At 35.9% G+C, this 21921-nt stretch overlaps 1 protein-coding gene across 3 annotated transcripts in view; it reads left to right on the top strand.

The window, feature by feature from the left end:
- Positions 1 to 447: 447 nt before the first annotated feature.
- The window catches only part of DSC3 (desmocollin 3), a 37887-nt gene continuing 16413 nt past the window's right edge, over positions 448 to 21921 (top strand). For 2 of the 3 annotated variants that reach the window (XM_056138263.1, XM_056138265.1), the window contains exons 1-7: positions 448 to 516; positions 4178 to 4297; positions 7786 to 7941; positions 12012 to 12156; positions 15424 to 15590; positions 17015 to 17149; positions 17493 to 17678. In XM_056138263.1, coding sequence (XP_055994238.1) covers positions 463 to 516; positions 4178 to 4297; positions 7786 to 7941; positions 12012 to 12156; positions 15424 to 15590; positions 17015 to 17149; positions 17493 to 17678 — 963 coding nt within the window. In that variant the 5' untranslated portion in view covers positions 448 to 462. Of the gene's footprint in view, positions 517 to 1479; positions 1491 to 4177; positions 4298 to 7785; positions 7942 to 12011; positions 12157 to 15423; positions 15591 to 17014; positions 17150 to 17492; positions 17679 to 21921 lie in introns of all 3 variants that reach the window. The other variant, XM_056138264.1, reaches the window with a different exon arrangement.

Below are 21921 nucleotides of genomic sequence, written 5' to 3'. Positions count from 1 at the left end.
GGAGACGTTACTGGGCCCGTTCGAGCAAATCAATGAACAACAGGAGGACAGTGACAGTGACAGATCACTTTAATAAGCCCTACAGAAGTTTGACAATCCTTATATAAAACACATAGAGTCAAGAATTATTATTTCTTAACCGAAAAAGTCTAAATTTTAATATATGTGAGGAATGGTTAAGATAGTTGGTAAATGGAAAGTGACTGCTTTATTTTACTCAATATCATGATTTTGAAGGTTGTATAAATTATTTTAACCCTTGATTTTATTTTTTGCATGTACTTCTACTTTAAAATTTGGAAACTTTGGATTTCAGTGAACCTGAAGGAATGTCTCAGGTCAGCTCAAATCATCCGGTCCAGTGACCCTGATTTCAGAGTCCTAAATGATGGGTCAGTGTACACAGCCAGTGCTGTTGTTTTGTCTGATGAGAGAAGATCATTTACCATATGGCTTTCTGACATGAAGAAACAGACACAGAAAGAGATTACTGTGCTCCTGGAGCCTCAGAAGAAGGTATTCAAAGTACATCAATGTTCGGGCATTTTCCCCTTTAACTTAAGTGCTTTCATTAAAAATTGCTAAAACAGGGGACAGATTAATTGTATAGCACGTAAGGCACTTACCTTGCATGTGGCGGCTGACCTGGGTTCAGTCTTCATCATCCCATATTGTCCCCTGAGCACTGCCAGGAGTGATTCCTCAGTGCAGAGCCAGAAGTAACTCTTGAGCATTGCTGGGTGTGACCCCAAACCTAAAACAAGACAAAAATACAAAAACAAATGAACAAACAGCGAATTGCTAAAACAACTAAAGGAAAAAAATTCCCTTTTCACCATTGCTCTTTCCTAGCCCCTTCTGTTTATTCAACCTAAAGTACATCTCCTTTGTGAAGTCCTTTTCTTATTCTTGTGATCCACTGTTACTTTTATTAGTATTTGGATTTGGGGGTGGGGGACACACCCTGTGGTGCTTGCTCAGGGATCAGTCCTGGTGGGACTTGAGGGTACTGGGGATCAAACCCAATTAATTGGCCATGTGCTATGTAAGTGCTCTACCTATAATACTATAGTTCTATCACTGGGTTTAAAAAGACATTACTGTAAACAATCATGTACAACTGCTTGAGAGTATGAATTAATTTCTTGTGCACAGTCTTAGTTTTACCATGCCAATAGTCAGTTCAGGTATGTTAAATTAATGTGAATAGTAATTTCCCAATAATAAAGAGATTGATTTTAAGTACTACCAAAATTCTTAGGATGTACCTATACATGTGAATATCTATCTATCTATCTATCTATCTACCTATGTAGATAGATAGATATACACATACTCACACACAGATATACATATCGATCTATACATGTTTATATACATATAATATATGTTTAGAATTTTAGCATATTTATATATACATGAATAAGAATGCATGGCTTGATGTTGACTATAACTTGTGGTACTTTACTGCAATTCTAGATTACACATCCATCATGAGGAATACCACTATGACATTAGTTATAAGTTGATTAAAGATTTAGAGTAAGTTGTAGCTAATCAGCATCAAATATATTAATGATAAAGATGATTTAGGTGGTATTTAGCACTGTGATAAATGCTTAATAAAATTATTTATTGGGACTGGAGAGATAGTACAGAGGGTGGAGCACTTGCCTTGTATGCGATGTACCTGAGTTTGATACCCCGGACCCCATATGGTCCCTCAAGCCTGGAGTGATCCCTGAGCACAGAGCAGGGAGTAACCCCTGAGTACCACTGAGTGACACCGAAAAACCTTTTAAAAAGTAATTCATTAACTCAGTCTCAGGAAATAAAATAGCTCTGTTGTTCTATAATGAAAATACAATAGATATTTGCTAAAAGAATTCTGTAAAAGTGTGCAATTATGGATTGGTTCCATAAACTTCACTGTCACATATGGTAACACAACAGCAATACTACTGAGGACTTACATAGGGCTACTGCCACAGAGGATAGAATTCCATAACAAAGAGAATAAAATTAATTGAATTCTAATAATTTAAATTTCAGTTGTTACATATAGCTAGTGGCTGTCAGATTGGAAGTACAGATCATGAAAAAGGCAATGAAGATTATGTGTTCCTGCTCTGATTGACTTGAGAGTATAGTTTTATTTTATTTTATTTTATTTTTGAGAGTATAATTTTAGTAAAAACCATTGACATTTGGAGGTTGCTCTGGAGAGAATGTGTTGTTTATCTCTATTTGGGACAGAAAAAAAGAACATAGATTATGATGTAATATTTTTAACGTGGAAGTATGGTCAGTGTTGGAAAGGTGTAAAACATCTATTTTTTTATTTTGGACCATGATTTGGCAGTTGCTCAGGGCTTGCACCTGGCTCTGTGCTCAAGGATCATTCTTGTAAGGTTTAAGCAACTATATGGGATGCTGGGTTGGCAGTATGCAAGGCAAAAGCCCTACTCGTACTATCTCTCTAGCCTCATAATGTAAAAAAAATGTTAATTATTAGGTTTTAAGTTTCAACATAGATATTTTTAAGACTGAATTTCTGAGGGAGTTTCTAGATTTTCATTCTTGTTTTAAAATTTTAATAAATTTATTATTTATATTCAAATTTATATTCAATTTAATTTATTTAATTATTTTATTATAGTTTAAATAACATGTGTATAATAGAATTGGCATTTATGGTTTTATATACATTTCCCAAAACATCAAAGTGCCCATCATCCTCCATTACTCTCCCTAAATGGCACCTTTAGTTCTAGTTCAGTCTACATCTCCCCTCACCTCTGCCTGGCAAACCCCATTTAAAATCCAAGGCCAAGATTTTTTGTTGTATTTTTTTTCATTCTTTAATACTGTGGGTTGCCTGTTTTGTATATATATATATATATATATATATATATATATATATAACACAGATGAATAAGATCACCCAGAATTTATCCTTTTCCTTCTGGCTTATTTAGATGGACATGATACCCTCCGATTTTATCTAAGTTGAATCGAACTGCAATAAGTTATCTTTTTATAGCTACATAGCATTTCACTGTCTATATAGACCACAGCTTCTTAATCCATTCATCTATTATTGAACATTTGAATTGTTTTCAGATGTTAGCTATTATAATAAAGACTGTGATAAATATGGGTGTATATACCTCTGTGTGTGTCTGTGTGTGTGTGTTTTAAATTACTGTTTTTGTGTTCTGGGCATAGATGCCAATAAATAGAATTAATGGATCATGTGGAAGCTTTTTCTTACTTTTTGGAGAAATATTTATTTTTTTCCTATGGAGTCTGAACCAGATTACACTCCTACCAATAAGAAATGATGATTCCTTTTCCACAACATCCCTGCCAATACTGGTTGTTCTAATTTTTTTGATATATGCCATTCTTACTAATCTGAAATGATATTTTATTATCATTTTTATTTGCATTTCTCTGATTCTAAGTTACGATGAACATTATATCATATGACTATTGGCTGTATGAATGTCTTCTTTAGAGATTTTCTTTATCTTCTCATGCCATTTTTTAATGGTGTTATTGTTTTTTGTTGTTGAGTTTTGTGAGTGCCGTATATATCTTGGACAATGGCACTTTATATGATATATTGTGTGCAAATATTTTCTCCCATTTAACATGCTGTCTTTTTATTTTAACCAGTTTCTTTTGCCATGTAAAACCTCTTAAGTTTGATATAATCCCATTAAATTTTTTTAAAGATTTTTTTTAATTGAATCAGTGTGAGATAGACCCTTACAAAGCTGTTCATGATTAGGTTTCAGTCATATAGTGTTCCAATACCCATCCCTCCAACAGTGTACATTTCCCACCGCCAGTGTCCCTGGTTTCCCTCCCATCATGCCCCCCTCCCCCACCTCTAGCCTACCTCTATGGCAGGTACTTTTGCTATTTGTGCCAGTCGAGTAAAATTATTGAAACAACCTCTGAGATCTATTCCCTGGGAATATTCCTTGGCTGTGTTTTTTAATGTGTTTTATACATGCTGAACTTATCATGAGTATTTTATTCAATTTTGAGTTAACTGTAGGGTGAAGTGTTGGGGAAGGAAGGTGTAAGGTTTATGGGATTCCCATGCTTTTATGACAAAATAGGCCGTGACACTTTTGTTTACTTGTTATTTTTTGTTTAAACTCAGGCACTTAGAAAAAGACACACTAAAGAAACAGTTCTCAGACGTGCCAAGAGAAGATGGGCTCCTATTCCTTGTTCAATGCTAGAGAACTCCTTAGGCCCGTTTCCTTTGTTTCTTCAACAAGTAAGTTGCACATTACTCTGATTAGGAGTGTGTTTATTTCCAGATTATGTTTTCTTCAGGTTTAACAACTATTTACATTTTTAAAATGAACTGATTGAAGATGTTCATACAGTGCAATATAAATATAAACGAGTGGGCCAAAAAATAGAAAATCATGAAAATGCAAATAAGAGAAAAGCTACAACCATTAAATATTGTTCTTTTGTTTATTCATTCAGTAGTTATTGAGCAACTACTATATCCCATGAAAGCTCTGTCCTTAATTCTATGGGTAGAAATAAATTTAATCATAGTCATTTGTAGTTTATCAGCCTAGTGGAGCGAAACTTCTTTCTTAAGAAAGAAGTAAATGATTACCTACTGAGTGATATGTGCTGTGTTTAAAGAGGGTCAGAGTGATTCCTAAATTTATGAGATGAGCATTAAGTCTTGAGATATGATATGAAAATAAGATGTATAGGATGATACATCTGTGCTAATTTTGGAAGGATAGGGAAGGATTGTGCAGGTAAATAATTATGGATTCAGGGGCAGGTACAGATGTACATGTATAGTTGCTAGACTCCTTAAAGGACAGCTGGGCAATTCAGTTTCCCTTGATATGGTGGGGAGGAGCAAGGGAGTGAGTGGAAGAATCAGGAAGGTGTCAATGCACAATAATCCATGTATATTAATGGGTTTAACTTTCCTGAAAAACAAAGAAAAAATGAGAGGCTAAAATTCTGAGATGCTGAAGAGATAAGGCACTTGCCTTGCATGTAGCCAACTAGGAGGTTCAATCCTCAACATCCCAAATGGTCCCCTGAGCATTGCCAGAGTGATTTCTGGTGTAGAACCAGGAGTAGACTCCGAGTACTTCCAGGTGTGATCCAAAAACAAAACAAAATTTAAGTAGGTCAGGCTTAGTTTCTGTAAAACTACAAATGAGTATCATGGTCACGGTCCTCCCGTTGTTCATCAATTTGCTCGAGCAGGCCCAGTATCGTCTCCATCATGAGACTTGTTACTGTGTTTGGCATATCAAATACATCATGGGTAGCTTGCCAGGCTCTGCCGTGCAGGCAAGATACTCCCAGTAGCTTGCCGGGCTCTCCAAGAGGGGCGGAGGAATTGAACTTGGGTCGGCCATGTTGGCCGCTTGTAAGGCAAACACCCTACTGCTGTGCTATCGCTCCAGCCCACAAATGAGTATAGACAATGAAAATCATTATTAACATCGGGCTATGGTACTGTCCTGGCCTTTTCCTCCTTGAGTTTCTGTTATTGTGGCTGGAGCAATAACACAGCGGGTAGGGTGTTTGCCTTCCACACAGCCAACATGGCCGACCCGAGTTCGATTCCTCTGCTCCTCTCGGAGAACCCGGCAAGCTACCGAGAGTATCTCGCCCGCACGGCAGAGCCTGGCAAGCTCCCCGTGACGTATTTGATATGCCAAACACAGTAACAACAAAGTCTCAAAAAAGTGGGCCCGCTCGAGAAAATCGATGAACAACGGGAGGACAGTGACAGTGACAGTGATTTTAGTACCATTGATATGACCTGTGTCCTATTTTTTGTATTTTTAATTATCTTTCTTATTTTTTCCATATTTCTTTTTCTATGTAGTCTGGTTTCTTTGTTATGGAGGAATCGATAGCATAGCGGGCAGGACATTTGCCTTGTATGCGGCCAACATAGGTTCGATTCCTTCATCCCTCTTGGAGAGCCTGGCAAGCTGTTGAGAGTATCCTGTCTGCATGGCAGAGCCTGGCAAGCTACCGTGGCACATTCAATATGCCAAAAATAGTAACAACAAGTCTCACAATGGAGACGTTACTGGTGCCCGCTAGAGCAAATCAATGAATAACAGGAGGATAGTGGACAGTGCAACAGTGCTGTAATTATTGTACTTCAAGGACAGATGAAGCATGATCACAAATCATATTGTATTATTCAAGCAGAGCCCATTATGGTTAATTTAAAAGCCTTTGCACCCTTCTTGAAATATATTCTTCATATACTTCTGGGTCATGTTCACCCTGTTTCTACTCTCACTGGGTTCTATGGCTTCATAGGTTTTCCTGATTATTCCCATTTCTATATACTTTCACTACAGTCCAGCCTGGTCTTTAAACTTTTACTCTAGGACTCATCATAAACATTGCCTCTTACTCTAGGACTCATCATAAACATTGCCTCTTACTTATTTATACTTACACCTCAATAACCTTACCTGTAGGTATGGGTTATACCTTGGAAATGTAAGATTTTTATATTACACTTCAAACTACCTAACAGATAGTTCCACTTGGAGGCAAATTATTGACATGTACTAGAAGCTGCTGAATTCTGATGACCAAAAAAACTACCTATGTATTCAACTGTACAATCGAATACTGGGAAAGATGTAAAGGGAATGCAGATGGCCTCTGGCAAAATACCATTTTCAGCTTCCATATTTGTTCACTGACACTGTCCTGTTGTTCATAGATTTGCTCGAGCGGACCCAGTAATGTCTCCATTGGAGACTTTGTTGTTACTGTGTTTGGCATATCAAATACGTCATGGGTAGCTTGCCAGGCTTTGCCGTGCGAGCAAGATACTCTCGGTAGCTTGCCAGGCTCTCCTAGAGAGGCGGAAGAATCGAACTCGGGTTGGCCATGTTGGCTGCGTGCAAGGCAAACACCCTACCGTTGTGCTATTGCTCCAGCCCAATTTGTTCACACAGTCAGCTATTTGGCACATTACACCGACTAATCTATTCAAATTGTTTAAAGAATGTAACTAGTTCTCCCCATGCTGCCACCATGTTAATCTAAGTAACCATCATTTCTCCCCTGAGTATGTACAGTAACTTTCTAACTAGTCTTCCTATCTCTCCTTACTCACCCAATCAAATCTTGTCTTAACAAAACATCAAGAACTATTCTTTTAAAATATCAATGAACTGCTATTAATTTTGCCTCTATTATTCAATGGTTTTCTATATGATTACAAGGAAAATTTAACAACTTTGGGATCACTTGAGTGGTCCTGTCACACATTTCCTCTCTCTTCACCATCAGTCTTTCTCCAGCTATAGTCCTAGCCTGACCACTTTGTAATTCCTGTTTCCTGCACTAAGAAGTGACCTACCTATTTGTTCTAATAATTTAGTCTTTTACATTTTGTCAGTTTCCTTCCCTAAAGAACAGAAATTTTGCATTCCATTCACAAGTATTTGAAGTCTCTCTGCTCTATCCTTGCCAACAATGGGAATTATCATTCTTTTTATTGTTGAGAAGCCACTAAATGTGATATTTTGCCTAATTGCTTCTAATTTTTCTCTGATTACCATTTATATTGAATTGTTTTTCTTAACATTGGATAGCCTAAAAATAGTTTCTCACTGCTATTGTTGACAAAATAAAAATATTATTAGTATTTTATTAGGACCACCTCTTTAAAAATTAAATACTTGAGCTCCATTAAAAATAGCATCTTAATTTTTTAATTATTTTTCCCTTTAGGTTCAGTCTGATGCAGCACAGAATTATACCATCTTCTACTCAATAAGTGGGCATGGAGTTGACCAAGAACCTTTAAATTTGTTTTACATAGAAAAAGACACTGGAAATCTATATTGTACCCGGCCTGTGGATCGTGAAGAATATGATGTTTTTGATGTAAGCATTTTATTGATATGAAACAGTAGATGATTCAATACATCCATAAAAGATTCAATTCTGATATTTCATCTACTTTTTCCTATCTTTTTTGCACTCTCTTCTTGGGGGCTATTTAAAAGTCAAAGGAAATAATGTTTTGAAATATTTCATCTGCTCCTTCTCTAAATGTCTGTTGGATAAGTGAAAATAAAGCAGTAAGTTTCGCCTGTGCTTGAAACAAATTTCATCAGTTGATTTTGCTGATGAAAGTTGATTCAGAAGTTGATTTTGCTTATGACACATTATGGCTCTCACTGGTCCTAGTACATTTTTTTTCAAGATGTGATGACAATTTACTAAAATTGTCTTTTTCCATTTTCTGGTATTGTTTGGGTCTTTCTTCCATGTGTTTGACTCTCTAATAATGTTTGAGAAATTTTTTAAAAGTTGGACATCAAACAGATTAATAATCCATCACACTGATACAATTGTATTTATAAACAGTGGGGAAACAACTCAATTTTTCATAAAACAAGGTAAATATCCTGGGCTCATATTGTCAACTCTGTGGTGCAGGGAGAATAATTCCCCAAGGGAAAGAGGATCTCTCCATTGCAAATGAGACACCGTGAAAACAAAAATGATGTGCTGTGTGTGACATTTCTTTGCTAATCTCTAGAAAAAATTCAATTCAATATTATAATCACTTATTAATAAAAATGCATACTACCTGGCATTACATTGCCTTTTGTTAATTAGTAATGTGAATATTCGTAAATGTGATTTGTTAGGAAGACTATTAAGTATGTGTGATCTATGGAGTAAAAGATATAAAGGACTTGATATTTGTGAGTTCACAATGCAAACTATGGGGGGGGGTGCTGCTGTTAAGCATGTGCCTTAGGTGGCCCAGAGCCGCCTCCCCACCTCCCGAGACCTCCCAAAAGAGAGCCAGAGAAACAGGAAGATGGGGAACCACAGCCTGATGGTGAAAATGGGTCATTTAAGGTAGAGTTGCTAGCATACTTATACAACATCTGAAGGGGGGTTGAGGTAAGGACATAAGTGTGATTGATCATTTACATAGATAAATATTTGGTGAAGGAAATTCTCTTGGGGAGAATAACTTAAGGAGACACTGTCTCCCAGGAACATCTACATTGCTTTTATCTTTCCCTCTAGTCATATAAGTTACCAATACTTGCAGTTGTTTGGATAAACACAGTAAGAGACTAAGATTCCCAACACTTAGTTGTCTGGGCTGAGAGCAAGTAAGGCTTTTAACATTTCTCAGGGCTCTGAGAACAAGCTAGGCTTTTACCCTAAATCCCAGACTAAGTCTTCAGGCCAGTTCAGCTTGTCCTTCTCCATGGGGGGGTTCTGTCTCTTAAGTCATAACAGCTTGCATCAAGATCATACATTTATGCTTTCTAAAATGTCCCATTTTGATGCGGGGTAGCTTGCCACTTGCCCCGGGTCCATCCCAGTCCCATGGTGGGACCTCTCTTCTGGGGTTTTAAGAACTACAGCAACTGAAGCCTGAGTCAAGTAATTATGCCAAGTAATTATGCCCAAGAGTAGATATATTTCAGATTCAATCAATTCCCAAATATTAGGAGCATAGAATTAATAGTCTTTCTGTATTTAACTAAAGAACTTTGCTCTATATAAAATATAAAAGGCTAGAGGGGAAATGGAAAAGTAGGTAAAAATGTACAGCACTTCAAATACAAAGAAGTACAAATACAAAGTTCAAAATTACCAGAAAGTTTTCGCTTATAAATAATTAAGACTGACTAGGGGAACGGAGACAATGAGAGTTAAAATACAAAGGAAAGCTTAAAAATAAACTTTAACTAAATTAAGAATGGTAATAAGGACACAGTAAGATTCTCTGGGAGGAGGAAAAAGGGCAATTCACAGATGAAGCCTAAAACACTTGAACATTTGATCACTTGACATCCCATTACTCATCAATTTGCTCCAGCGGGCACAAGTAATGTCTCCATTCGTCCTTGGTGCATGCTAGTGTAGGCCAATGGCATCTGCTAGTTCCAGGAACACGAAGAACCTCAAACCAATCTTTCAGGGTCTTGATGAAGAACTCTGACCATCTCGTAGTGGGCAGCCACATGATCTTTTGACATCCTATGGAATTCAGTCGGTAAAGGCTCTAGTCCAGTGGTCATCTCCAAATCACATTATGTATCCAGCTCATTTGATTTTCAGTGCCTTGGAAAATGAGACAGTGTCCCTGATTCTTTACCGTCAACGGAAGTCGGAATTCCGGATTCTTTCTCTCACTTGACTGAAGCATGATACTCCAAGCATAGCTCTTTCGATTCCTCTTTGGAAGACCCGAATAGCCTTCTCATCCTGTTTTCGTAGGGCCCACGTCTTTGAGGCATATGTTAATGCAGGAAGAACAGTGGAATCGAAGAGATGTGCTTGGAGACAGAGGTTCTTAGTCCTCTTAGCTATTTCTTCGACGCTCTTGAAGGCGTTCCAAGCTACTTTCTTCCTCCTGCACAACTCAGGTGCCAGCATTTGTCATGTTGACTTCTCGACCTACGTACACATAACTGTTGCATTCAGAGATGTTCATCCTGTTGAGAGTGAATGAAACGTCAGGAACGAGACCATTTCTTATAAACATTGTCTTTGTTAGATTCAGCTGGAGTCTGACTTTTCCACACTCATGGTTGAAGTCGGCCAGCATTTGTGCCGCTTGGCTGATGTTTGTTTTTATAAGAACAATGTCATCAGCAAAGTGGAGGTGATGACCGTCTACCTTCATTTCCATTCCTTCCCATTCCAGTCATAGCATGACATTCTCGAGGGTGGCACTGAAGAGTTTGGGTGAAATGGTATCACCTTGCCGAATCCCTCTCTTGGCATGGATGATCACTTTCTTGTAGAATGGTGAGATCCTGGTAGTGAATCTGTAATATGGAGGATCCTGATATATTGAGTTTGAATGACCTGTTTGACTAGGGCTCAGATGACCACTTCAGTCTCAACAGAATCAAAGGTCTTCTTTAAATAATGAACATTAGACAGAGCGGCATCCCAAACTCCCGAGAAACCTCAATCAGCTTGGTTATCGTGTGGATATTGTCTATGGTGCTGAATCCTTTTCAGAACCTGGCCTGCTCACATGGTGTTCTGCCTATTCTATTCAGGATAACTTGAGTGAACAGCTTGTAGACAACAGAAAACAGGCAGATCAGGTAATAGTTGCAAGTGTTGTGGATGTCTCCCTTCTTGTACAGTAGTACGGTCCTGCTGTTTTTTCATTGGGATGGAACCTTGCATTCAGACAGGTAGTGTGGGAAGAACTGATCCACTGTATTGATGAGTACTGACGGCAGATTCTTCAGGTGTTCAGGTCTAACCTTGTCTGGGCTGGGTGCTGTTCGCTTCTTTACTGACGAAATGGCATGTAGAATTTCGGAAGGGAGAACGTTGGGAATGACCTAAAACATTTTGGGTTAATATCCAACAGATACTGGCAAGATTTTGGACAATTCTTTTCTTTAGATGACTTATAGTAATATTTTCCATTACAATGAATTTAATTGTCCCCTGTGCAATTTTAATGTGTGTAACATATTAATTTCTTGATACAATTAGCAGCTGATGCTAACTTCTTTGTAATATGATTTAGATATTTGTAGCATTGTCATTTCTACCAAATGCTCACTGATCTTTGCAATATTTAAATGATTTCTCCATTGATCTTTGATGACTAAAAAGTTAATTAGAAGGCTGGAGAGAAAGTGCAAGGATAAGATACTTGCCTTGTATGAGACTAATGCTTTTTTAATTTGTGCCACTGCATATGGTCCCCCAAGGAACAATTGTTAGAAGCAATTCCTATGCACAGAGCCAGGAGTAAATCCTGATGATAGTTGGGCATAGCCTCCAAACCAAAATAATAGTAATAATAACAACAGTAAACATTTAGAAAATTTTGAAGTGATTTATTACTGTAAAATTTGTACTAGATACTAAATAGAAAATAATGCTTTCTTATGCTAGAATATTTTACTAATTAACTATTGAATTGGCTTCTTCTTATTTTGCAGTTAATTGCCTATGCATCCACTTCAGATGGGTATTCAGCAGACTTACCTCTCCCATTGCCTATCAGAATAGAGGATGAAAATGACAATCAACCTGTTTTCACAGAAGAAATTTATAATTTTGAAGTTCTAGAAAGTAGTAGATATGGTAAGACAAATTTAAGAGTAAATTGTATTATGTTAATTATGATTGTGTAGAATTTGGAAGAATTGCATAAAAACTCCTCCCAAAGGCCATTTGGGACTTTTTCTTCAAGCTAATTGTCTGTCTTGAACACTTATCTCACTTGTTTGTGTATTTCTTTGCTTGCTTATTTCTGTTCTGAAGAAAACTGTGGTTACACTTTATCACTTACTTTTCTCATTTTCTCCCCTCAGATCTTTCTGCATATGATTCAATAATAATGACGTTGCTACACACACACAGAAAAGAGTGCATACATTTTGGAGGGCTTTATTTTTTTAAGGCCAGATCATCTTAAGATAACACTAGGCCAGCATCTACTTATCAGAATACTTTTTAATTCTTTCAAATCCAATTGATGTGTAACTTATATGATATTATAGGAGTTTGTGCTGGTGTAAATGAAATACGGTTCTTAATAGAAGCGAATAGCAGTTATTTGTGCATTTATCATATTGTCTAATTTATTTTATTTTACCATTGTGTGAGTTTATTACTATTCTTACACCCAGGTGAGACTATTTTGACATTATGTTCAATAAAACTAAAATAAATACATGTATATTATATTATTTGCTTTTATTTAGCAAGTAATTAATGATATCCACAAAAATTAAGGTTTTCTTCTTGAGGACCACTTCAGCACTACTCAGAGTACTATATGGTGGCGGAATGGAATCAGGAGTCTCTTCACATATAAAACTTGCTTTTCTGGCCCTTTGATTCACTTTGCTAGAAAAAGATAAAAAGATTTCGCATTTAATAATATAGTTTCTTCTCTTCATAGTATGCCTTAGTTTTTCTTTTTTATATTTTGGACCACTTCTGGCTTTGTGCTTAGGATCACTCCTAGTGGGCTCCATATGGGGTACCTGAAATCAAACCCAGATCAGCTGTGTGCCAAGCACTGCTTTACTATCTCTCCATCCTCCCAGTTATTTTATTTTTAAGTTACATTGATATAACTTTTTGTTTGTCATGCTTTTTGGGGGGTGAACACCACCTGGCACCACCACACCCGGTGGTGTTAGTTTTAGTTTAGTTGGTCCTTAAATGTGTAATTCACTACACTGGTGGTGTTCAGGTGTTACTGCAGGCTCTGTGCTTGGGAGTCACTCTGGCATTGCTCAGGGGACCATGCGGTGTAGAGACCAGCCCAAGGACTCCTACTTGCAAAGCATCTGCTCAGTCCTTTGAGCTTTCTCTCCGACCCATGAAGTAACTAGAAATAATCACACACTCTCCATTGCAAACTCTTGCTCTCTTGCTCTTGGTTGAAGATGACAAAGATATTTTAGTTTAGTTGGTCCTTCAATGTGTAATTCATAATGTCTTCTTAAACTTGCATGTGGAAAATTAAGTTAAAATTAACTCACATTAAAATTGAATGAAGATAGATTCCATCTTCAAGAATTATTTGTCTAACTTGTTGAGTGAGATTTGCTAACTTGCCATTATTCACGTGGCTCAATTGAAAATGGAAAAGTTACTATTTTTGAGATAAGAAAACTTAATTTTTGATTCAGGATCTGCTACTAACTAATGTGGGAACTCATATAAATCCCTTGACTTATTAAGATTTCTACTAGTTTACTTAGACTTTCACTTCATGATTTTATCTGCTATTTTTCTTTATATTTGCTTTGATAATTTGATGTCATAGATTAACCACTATGACTCACATGGTCTAATTAAAAAATAAAAATCACTTTTTTCGAGTTCAAGAATCTCATTTTTGATTCAGAATGATATTAATTTACTGTGGGAACTCATGAAGTCTCTTTGAGTTCTCAGACCTGTAAAATGAATTAATTACATTAGATCACCAGTAATGTTTTTAACTTCACAAGTCTATAACTTTGTTACAGTTTTTTCTTCAAAGAACAATGGTTTGTTTCAAACTCTTTCTGAGGATTCCATTAGCTTTGTTGGTAGAGACAAGAATCAAGGTCAAGCACTTTGATGCTTGAATTAACCCAGGTTTGTTTAATCTTCGCACACTGACAGGATCAGCCTGATTAAGGATGTAATTCTTTGAACTAGTAGGATAAAATGTGGTCAATTACGGGTGTTTGCTTTGTTACTCAGGCCAGTCTTAATAGACAAGGCAAATCTATAGATTACATTTTCATGGACATTGGAATACTATCATTAAATTTACAAAATACTACATGTATGGGGTCAGGGCAATAGGACAGTGAGTAGATTCTTGCCTTGCATGTAACCAACCCAGGTTCTATCTCTGGCACCATGTATGGTCCCCTGAGCCCAGCCAAGTAGTGTGCGAAGATTAAACAAACCTGGGTTAATTCAAGCATCAAAGTGCTTGACCTTGATTCTTGTCTCTACCAACAAAGCTAATGGAATCCTCTGAGCACAGAGTTAGGAGTAAGCCAGGAGCACTACTGCTGGTCTTCCAAGAAAAAGCCAAAAAAAGAAAAAGAAAACCCAAACAATTAAAATACAACCTGAATGTACTTGATACATAAAACTCTTTGTCAAAACAATATTCTTACATAACAGACAAACAGATAAAAATTTCTAATAGCTCTAACTGACTAAAAATGAGCTTTACTTCAATTCTTCCCAAATGAAAAAATAGTATCAACTCCCATCTTCAATATTAAGTGGAACAGGAAGCAGTGGGGTGTGGATTCTAAACTGATGAAAATGAATAGGCAAGTGAGTCAAGTCAGGGACTAAAAAAATTATCTTAGAAAAGAGACCAGGCTATGAAAAGTCAGCCTGACTCTCCAGTTATACTCAAAAATTGTCTTTAATTATTGTTCAACATTTAATTAAATATCTGATTTATTTAGGAGATGTGGTTTCACTTGAAGCTACATTTGACACTGATATGTGGAAATCTATGTCAGCATTTATTATTAATCACACTTAACTAGATTTCCAGCAATCTACTATCAGAAGTTTTAAACTGCAAGCAAAGTAAAAGTCACCTTTATCTTAGCATCAAAGTATTTCATACTATTGTTATGAAGTGCTTTTTCTAATGTAATATATGTAAAGGTTGAATACTTCGGGTAGGTAGGAACTGAATGCCCCTCAAAAGGTACAACACTTTTTGTAGGAATTGAATACCTATCTTGTAAGAAATACAGTTTGTTAGGTTTCCAAAATCCCTGTGAAAATATGAAAAAATGTGCATATGCTTATACTGCTATGTATATTTTCAAATGCTGTAAATTAAAGGTTGGATTTTTTTATACATAGGAACTACAGTGGGAACGGTTTGTGCCACAGACAGAGATGAACCAGACACGATGCACACACGCCTCAAGTACACGATACTGGAACAGACCCCCAGGTCTCCGGGGCTCTTCTCTGTGCATCCCAGCACAGGGGTCATCACCACAGTCTCTCACTCAATGGACAGAGAGGTAGGGAGCTTTTATACTCCGGAGAACATTTGCTGGAATGTGGGAACTGCTACTGAAACATCAGATGGTTAAAAGTCCTGACTGTGTTTTCTGCTTTTTTTTTTATTTTGTAGAGTAGGTGTGTTTGCAGTGGAAGTGTTGGCCTCATACATGCAATGCAAACACTTTGTCAATGAGCTGCATGTCCAATCTTGTTATTGCTTTTTAAAATTGTATTTATTTATTTTTATGTATTACTGGTATTTTCACATGTAAGAGAAACCACAACTTTATAGAATAGGTAGGAATAGGTAGGAATGCACTGCACTATCCTCCCGTTGTTCATTGATTTGCTCAAGTGGGCCCAGTAACATCTCCGTTGTGAGACTTGTTGTTACTGTGTTCGGCATATCGAATACATAATGGGTAGCTTGCCAGGCTTTGCCGTGCGGGCAAGATACTCTCAGTAGCTTGCTGGGCTCTCCGAGAGGGGTGGAGGAATCGAACCCAGCGTGGCCAGGCGGCTGCACACAAGGCAAATGCCCTACCACTGTGCTATCGCTCCAGGTAGGAATATATAGAGATATAAAAAAATAGAGATATATTTATTTTTAATATGTAGAGATAGGTGTGGTAGCAATCAGTTTCTCTCTATTTCTAGGAGGAGAAATGGGGCTTAGGAAAATTAAATCATTTAAGATTATGAAACATGTGCAATACAGATTTGGGGTCGGGTCCAGGTCTGTGTGTGATCAAAAAAAAATCTTATGGGAAGCTGTGGAAACAAACCACGAAGTGTATTAAGAAAAACACACAAAAAAACCTAGGAAATGAACAAGTGTGATAAAGAAAGAATTCATTTAGAGAAAGAAAATATTCAGGGATTCCAAGAAACCTTAAGAGGAACATTTCATAGTGAGAATGTTGGTTTCCAATGTGGAAAGGAGTGAAATATTGAAGACTGTGGGAGAAATAAGCAGAAATGGGAAATCAACTTAAAGTAAAAAATCTGGGTCTAAAGTGACAGTACAGTGGATAATGTAGGGTGCTTGCCTTGCACATGGCCAACCTGGGTTCAATCCATGGCATACAAGATGGTCCCCTAAGCACTGCCAGCAGTAATTCATGAGTGCACAGTCAGAAGTAACCCCTGAACAACACCAGGTGTGACCCCCTGAAAAAAACAAAATAAAAATAAAATATGATAAAATAAAAGTAAAAACAATAAGAATGGCTTGAGAATCACTTGTGTATTTAAATTCTTAGTTTGTTTTTTGTAATTTAACCCAGGTACCTTTATCCTGTATATGAAATTCTAAGTGCATGCAAATATGGGAATCAAATGAATGCATGGATATGTACAACAGAATAATACATAAATAAGTTTCATTTATAAGTTTAAGTGAAGATATTGCAAACTAATTAAATGTGTGCTTTGTTTTCAGGTTGTAGACAAGTACTTACTGATAATGAAAGTACAGGACATGGATGGTCAATTTTTTGGTTTAATGAGTACCTCGACTTGCATTATAACAATAAAAGATTCAAATGACAACGCACCTACTTTCAGAAAAAGTAGTGTAAGTAAATATTCTATGTTGATATTTATTTGTATATGTTTGTGTATGTTTATTTTATAAGTAAAATTAAAATTTAGGTAGCTAATATGAAAGTCTCTTAATTATTTAGAGAATCATTGACATTATCTTTCTAGTGTTACAGACCAATAACTTTTGTCTTTATTTTTAATAAAGACTTTTATTTGCAGGAGAACCCTTAATAAAAAAGACCTTTTATAATTCACAACTTTAAAATAATCTAGGTGAAAAAACTATTAGAACAAGTATATTTATGGAAAAAGATGTTTGATTTTCCGTGTAAATTTTTCCTTATAAAAAATTTAAAGAGCCTTTTCTCTTTCAGTATGAAACATCAGTAGATGAAAATGCATATAATGTGGAAATCTTAAGAATACCAGTAGATGATAAGGATTTGATTAACTCTGCCAACTGGAGAGCCAATTTTACCATCCTAAAGGGCAATGAACATGGACATTTCAAAATCAGTACAGACAAGGAGACAAATGAAGGTGTTCTCTATATTGTAAAGGTATAATTTTAATGAATAATTGACAAGTTAGCAGGTTTTAATCAACTATTGATTTGATCAGCTAGTTCCAGATCAGACTCTGCATGTTAGAAGAGAATGGAATCTAATTTAATTGATCTCATCTAAAGCCTGCCTTTTGAGAATTTGCATTCAAATTCACAAGTGAGATATTTTTATAGTTTGTAAAAAGTACAGTGAAAAATCCAGTAAGCAGAAAGTTCAGCCCCTCTTAATCCAGCAAGATTCTGTAAATCTGCTGACATGGGCATCTGGGTACGTGTTTTCGGACACAGTAGTTTATAAAAATGCATTGTTCTTTTTTGCAGAGTCTAATTACTTGTTTAACTAGTCAAAAGATATAGAAAACTTGTGAAGAGATCTTTTCCTTGGGGCATCTCTGTTGATAGATACTCTGTCCCTCATATCTAAATAAAATTTTCTTGCTTCATTCTTTTGAATCCTCAGTAATTATTTACTCCAGGCATCCAAATAAGCCTGCTTCAGAGAGAGACCTTACTTGGAACCACTGTGCAGTCTTCTAATTGGATATCCCCTGATCTTCGTTCCCATAAATCTCTTTTCATTCTCTTGGCCCTGGACTCAGAACACTTTTCTTATTTTGCACAATTTCCAAAAATAAAATTATGTTTTATCAATTATTCTTACATCATAAAAAGAGTTACTTTTCCTTCTTTGACATTTTCTAAAACAGTATAAAATGTACAAAAATTGGAGAGAGATTTATTCTTCACAATTTCATGTTGTGAATAAGATCATTATTCTTTTTTCACATGAGACTATGTGAAAAAGCATAATAATCTGCCTCTGCTTATATAGTTATGAGGTGATAGGCTGCAAATATAAATATGCTTGCTTCAGAGAGACACCTTAATTGGAACCACCATGCAGGTCTTCTAGTTGGATACCTTCTGCTCTTGGTTCCCATAAATCTCTTTTCTGTTTTTTGATTATTTAATCAGATAAGTCATGACTTCAGTTGCACCAGATGGTCTTCTCTTACTAGAATTTTACTTATTTACTACTTCTCTGAGTTCAATTTTTTAAATTTTTATTTATTATTTATTTTAAATAAAAAGTTAATTTTTGTAATAGGAAAAATGAAATAAATTCTTTATCAGAGAAATTTTCTTTCTTAAAAATTTATATTAAAAAGTGAAAAGCCCAAGGCAGTTTTTTATTTATTTTATTTAAAATTTTTTTTATTAATTCACTGTGAGGTACAGTAACAAAAGTTTCACGTTTAATCTTTGATCATGCAGTCATCAAACACCTATCCCTTCACCAGTGCATGTTTTCTTCTCGGTCATTGTCACTGTCCTCCCATTGTATATCTATTTGCTTGAGTAGGCACGAGTAACGTCTCCATTGTGAGACTTGTTGTTACTGTTTTTGGGCATATCGAATACAGTCACAGGTAGCTTGCCAGGCTTTGCTGTGCAGGCAGAATACTCTCGATAGCTTGCCAAGCTCTCTTAGAGGGGCAGAGGAATCGAACCCGGGTCAGCCGTGTGTAAGGCAAATGACTTGCCCGCTATACTACTGCTCTGGCCCTTCTCTGTATCATTCTAATTTTAGTATATGTGCTGCTGAAGTGAGCACTGAGTTCAATTTTTAAATGATCTTCTTCCTCTATTATGATCAGTTCCTCTGTTAGTTTTAACTACCCTTTTTCTTTTTTTGTTAGATTTAATTTAATTAATTTATTTTTTGTTTCTGAGCTATACCAAGTTGTGCTCAGGGCTAACTCCTTGCCCTGAGCTCAAGGATCATGAGACCATACAGGGTACCAGGAATTGAACCCAGGTTGGTTGCATGCAAAGCAACCATCGTATCTGTTATATTGTCTCTTCCCTTCCTTGCTTTTTAAAAAGTCTTGGAAAACTTCTATTCATCACAGAACTCCTTTGGTAGCTATAATTGTCTTTAAAATTATCTTGTCCCTTTCCTTGGTGGCTATTTGTCTGTATAGTTGTGAAATTATTTAAAATAGCATTAAGTACTTTATATATCTTCTATTTTCAATGAAATATTGTATGATTATAGTATTTACAATACATTGATCAGAGCATTTATAATATATTTTTATGCCATGTAAGGCACAGCCGACCCATGTTCGATTTCTCTACCCCTCTTGGAGAGCCCGGCAAGCTACCAAGATTATATCGCCCGCACAGCAAAGCCTGGCAAGCTACTCGTGACGTATTCAATATGCCAAACTCAGTAACTAGTGTCACAATGGAGATGTTACTGGGCTTGCTCGAGCAAAATTGATGAACAATGGGAGGATAGTGACAGTGACAGTAAGGCACAGACTTGATGATAATTTATCTTATTCGTTAAAGTTTTTAAAAATGACACCGAAGTTTAGATTGATTTGAAAGAATTTCTTTTCTTCAAATACCATTTTTATTTTGTCATAATTTTCTTCAGGACAGGAATACACTTTATTCCTTCATACTTAAAGGGGTTAAATTGCCAGTAGATCAAACAAAAGATTGCTCAGGTAACTTATGTTAGCTGAAAAGAAATTCCAAGCATAGACTTCTTAGTTGGTATTTCTTATTATTGTATTATGTTGATTGTTAACAAAACATGCATAATCTTGTCCTTTATTTGCCTGTGTGACAACTTGAAAGACTAGTGAAACACAGTATAAAGCACTTGTTATGTGTAATAATATATTCAATATTTTCTACATTAATGGGATTATAGTACAGACAGAATTTGAATCTTTTCCTCTTTGAGTCCAGTTGTATTTTTCCAAATGTTAGGTATTATGTTAAATTGTTTAACATCACTGTATTGTAGCACTGTAGCATTGACCTCCCACTGTTAATTGATTTGCTTGAGCAGGTACCATTGTGAGACTTGTTGATACTGTTCTGGACATATCAAATACGCATAGAGAGCTTGCTAGGCTCTGCCCTGCAGGTGGGATACTCTCAGTAGCTTGCTGGGCTCTCTGAGAGAGATGGAGGAATCAAACCCAGCTCGGCCACATGCAAGGCAAATGCCCTACCCGCTGTGCAATTGCTCCAGACTATCACTATATTATCTTAGGAAATTAGCCTCTTTATTATTTGAAATATATCTACTACATATATTTTCTCTTTCCAAATTTTCTCTTCCCAGTAATTTTTTCATAATAAAAAGGAAATTATATGATAAACTGTGAAATATTATTTTTTTAAATATGCCATATTCTACAGACTAGTGTAATATTCCATGCTAGATATATTTAGCTAAGTTCTGGATAATCTTTCTAATTCATTAGTGGCAATCGGGGCATATGAACTTAAACAAAGAAGATATCATTAATCATGATCTCCATAGAAGGTTCTCAATTACATCTCTACTAAAATTTATGGAAAATTATTTAGTATCATAGTATATACAATATATTTTAATTTATTTTAATTGAAAAATAAAGATTTATTCTGTACTGGAAAATAATTGTTATTCTTCTCACCAAAAATTTCATCTCTCCTGATTTCAAATGTTAGAGTTTCAAGCACTAAGGTATCTCCAACTTAAGCCTAAATGCATTACATAGTCACTGTAAGAATTGACTGTGGATTAAGTGCAACATCTATGGAGAATCAACTTTCTTCCATTTAAATAAACAAAAATGTATCTGTTTGTTCCTGTTGACTTTTTAATTTATGAAATATTGATAAAAACATAAATTTCAATTTCAAATCAGTTAGTGTTGTATTGAACTAATTGATGAAGAAACTAGCAAAAACACACAAGCCCTCAGACAAAGTAGGAACCTAAATAGATTTTGAGAAAGGAAAGCAACAATATGATTGCTCAATTATATGCCCCATAGGAAATTAAATGCATTTTAATATTTGCATGCTGCAACCAATTTAATGCATTCAGATGAATTTGAGATATTGTTTCTGTCAGTGAAAATAAGATCACTGTTCAGTTTCAGTTTTAGTTTAACAATTTATTTCATAAAAACTATAAAATGTCTGGGATGTGGGTGTTTTAGTCAATATCAAGTCAAACAAAGACTTGCATTTCCCTAGGAAATCATATGGACACAGGATAGTGTATTAAACAGTGAAAACCATCATCATTTTTCATTTTCGGGTTCAGAGCAATATCACCTATAAGAATGAATATAAAATATTTCTTTAATTACTTTTCTGCAAGCAGCCAGCATGGCCGATTCAAGTTCGATTCCTCCGCCCCTCTCGGAGAGCCCGGCAAG

The sequence above is a fragment of the Sorex fumeus genome, unplaced genomic scaffold (genome assembly GCF_029834395.1).
Source record: "Sorex fumeus unplaced genomic scaffold, SorFum_2.1 ptg000128l, whole genome shotgun sequence".
Lineage (NCBI taxonomy): Eukaryota > Metazoa > Chordata > Mammalia > Eulipotyphla > Soricidae > Sorex > Sorex fumeus.
This window is presented reverse-complemented; position numbering and strand designations above follow the sequence as displayed.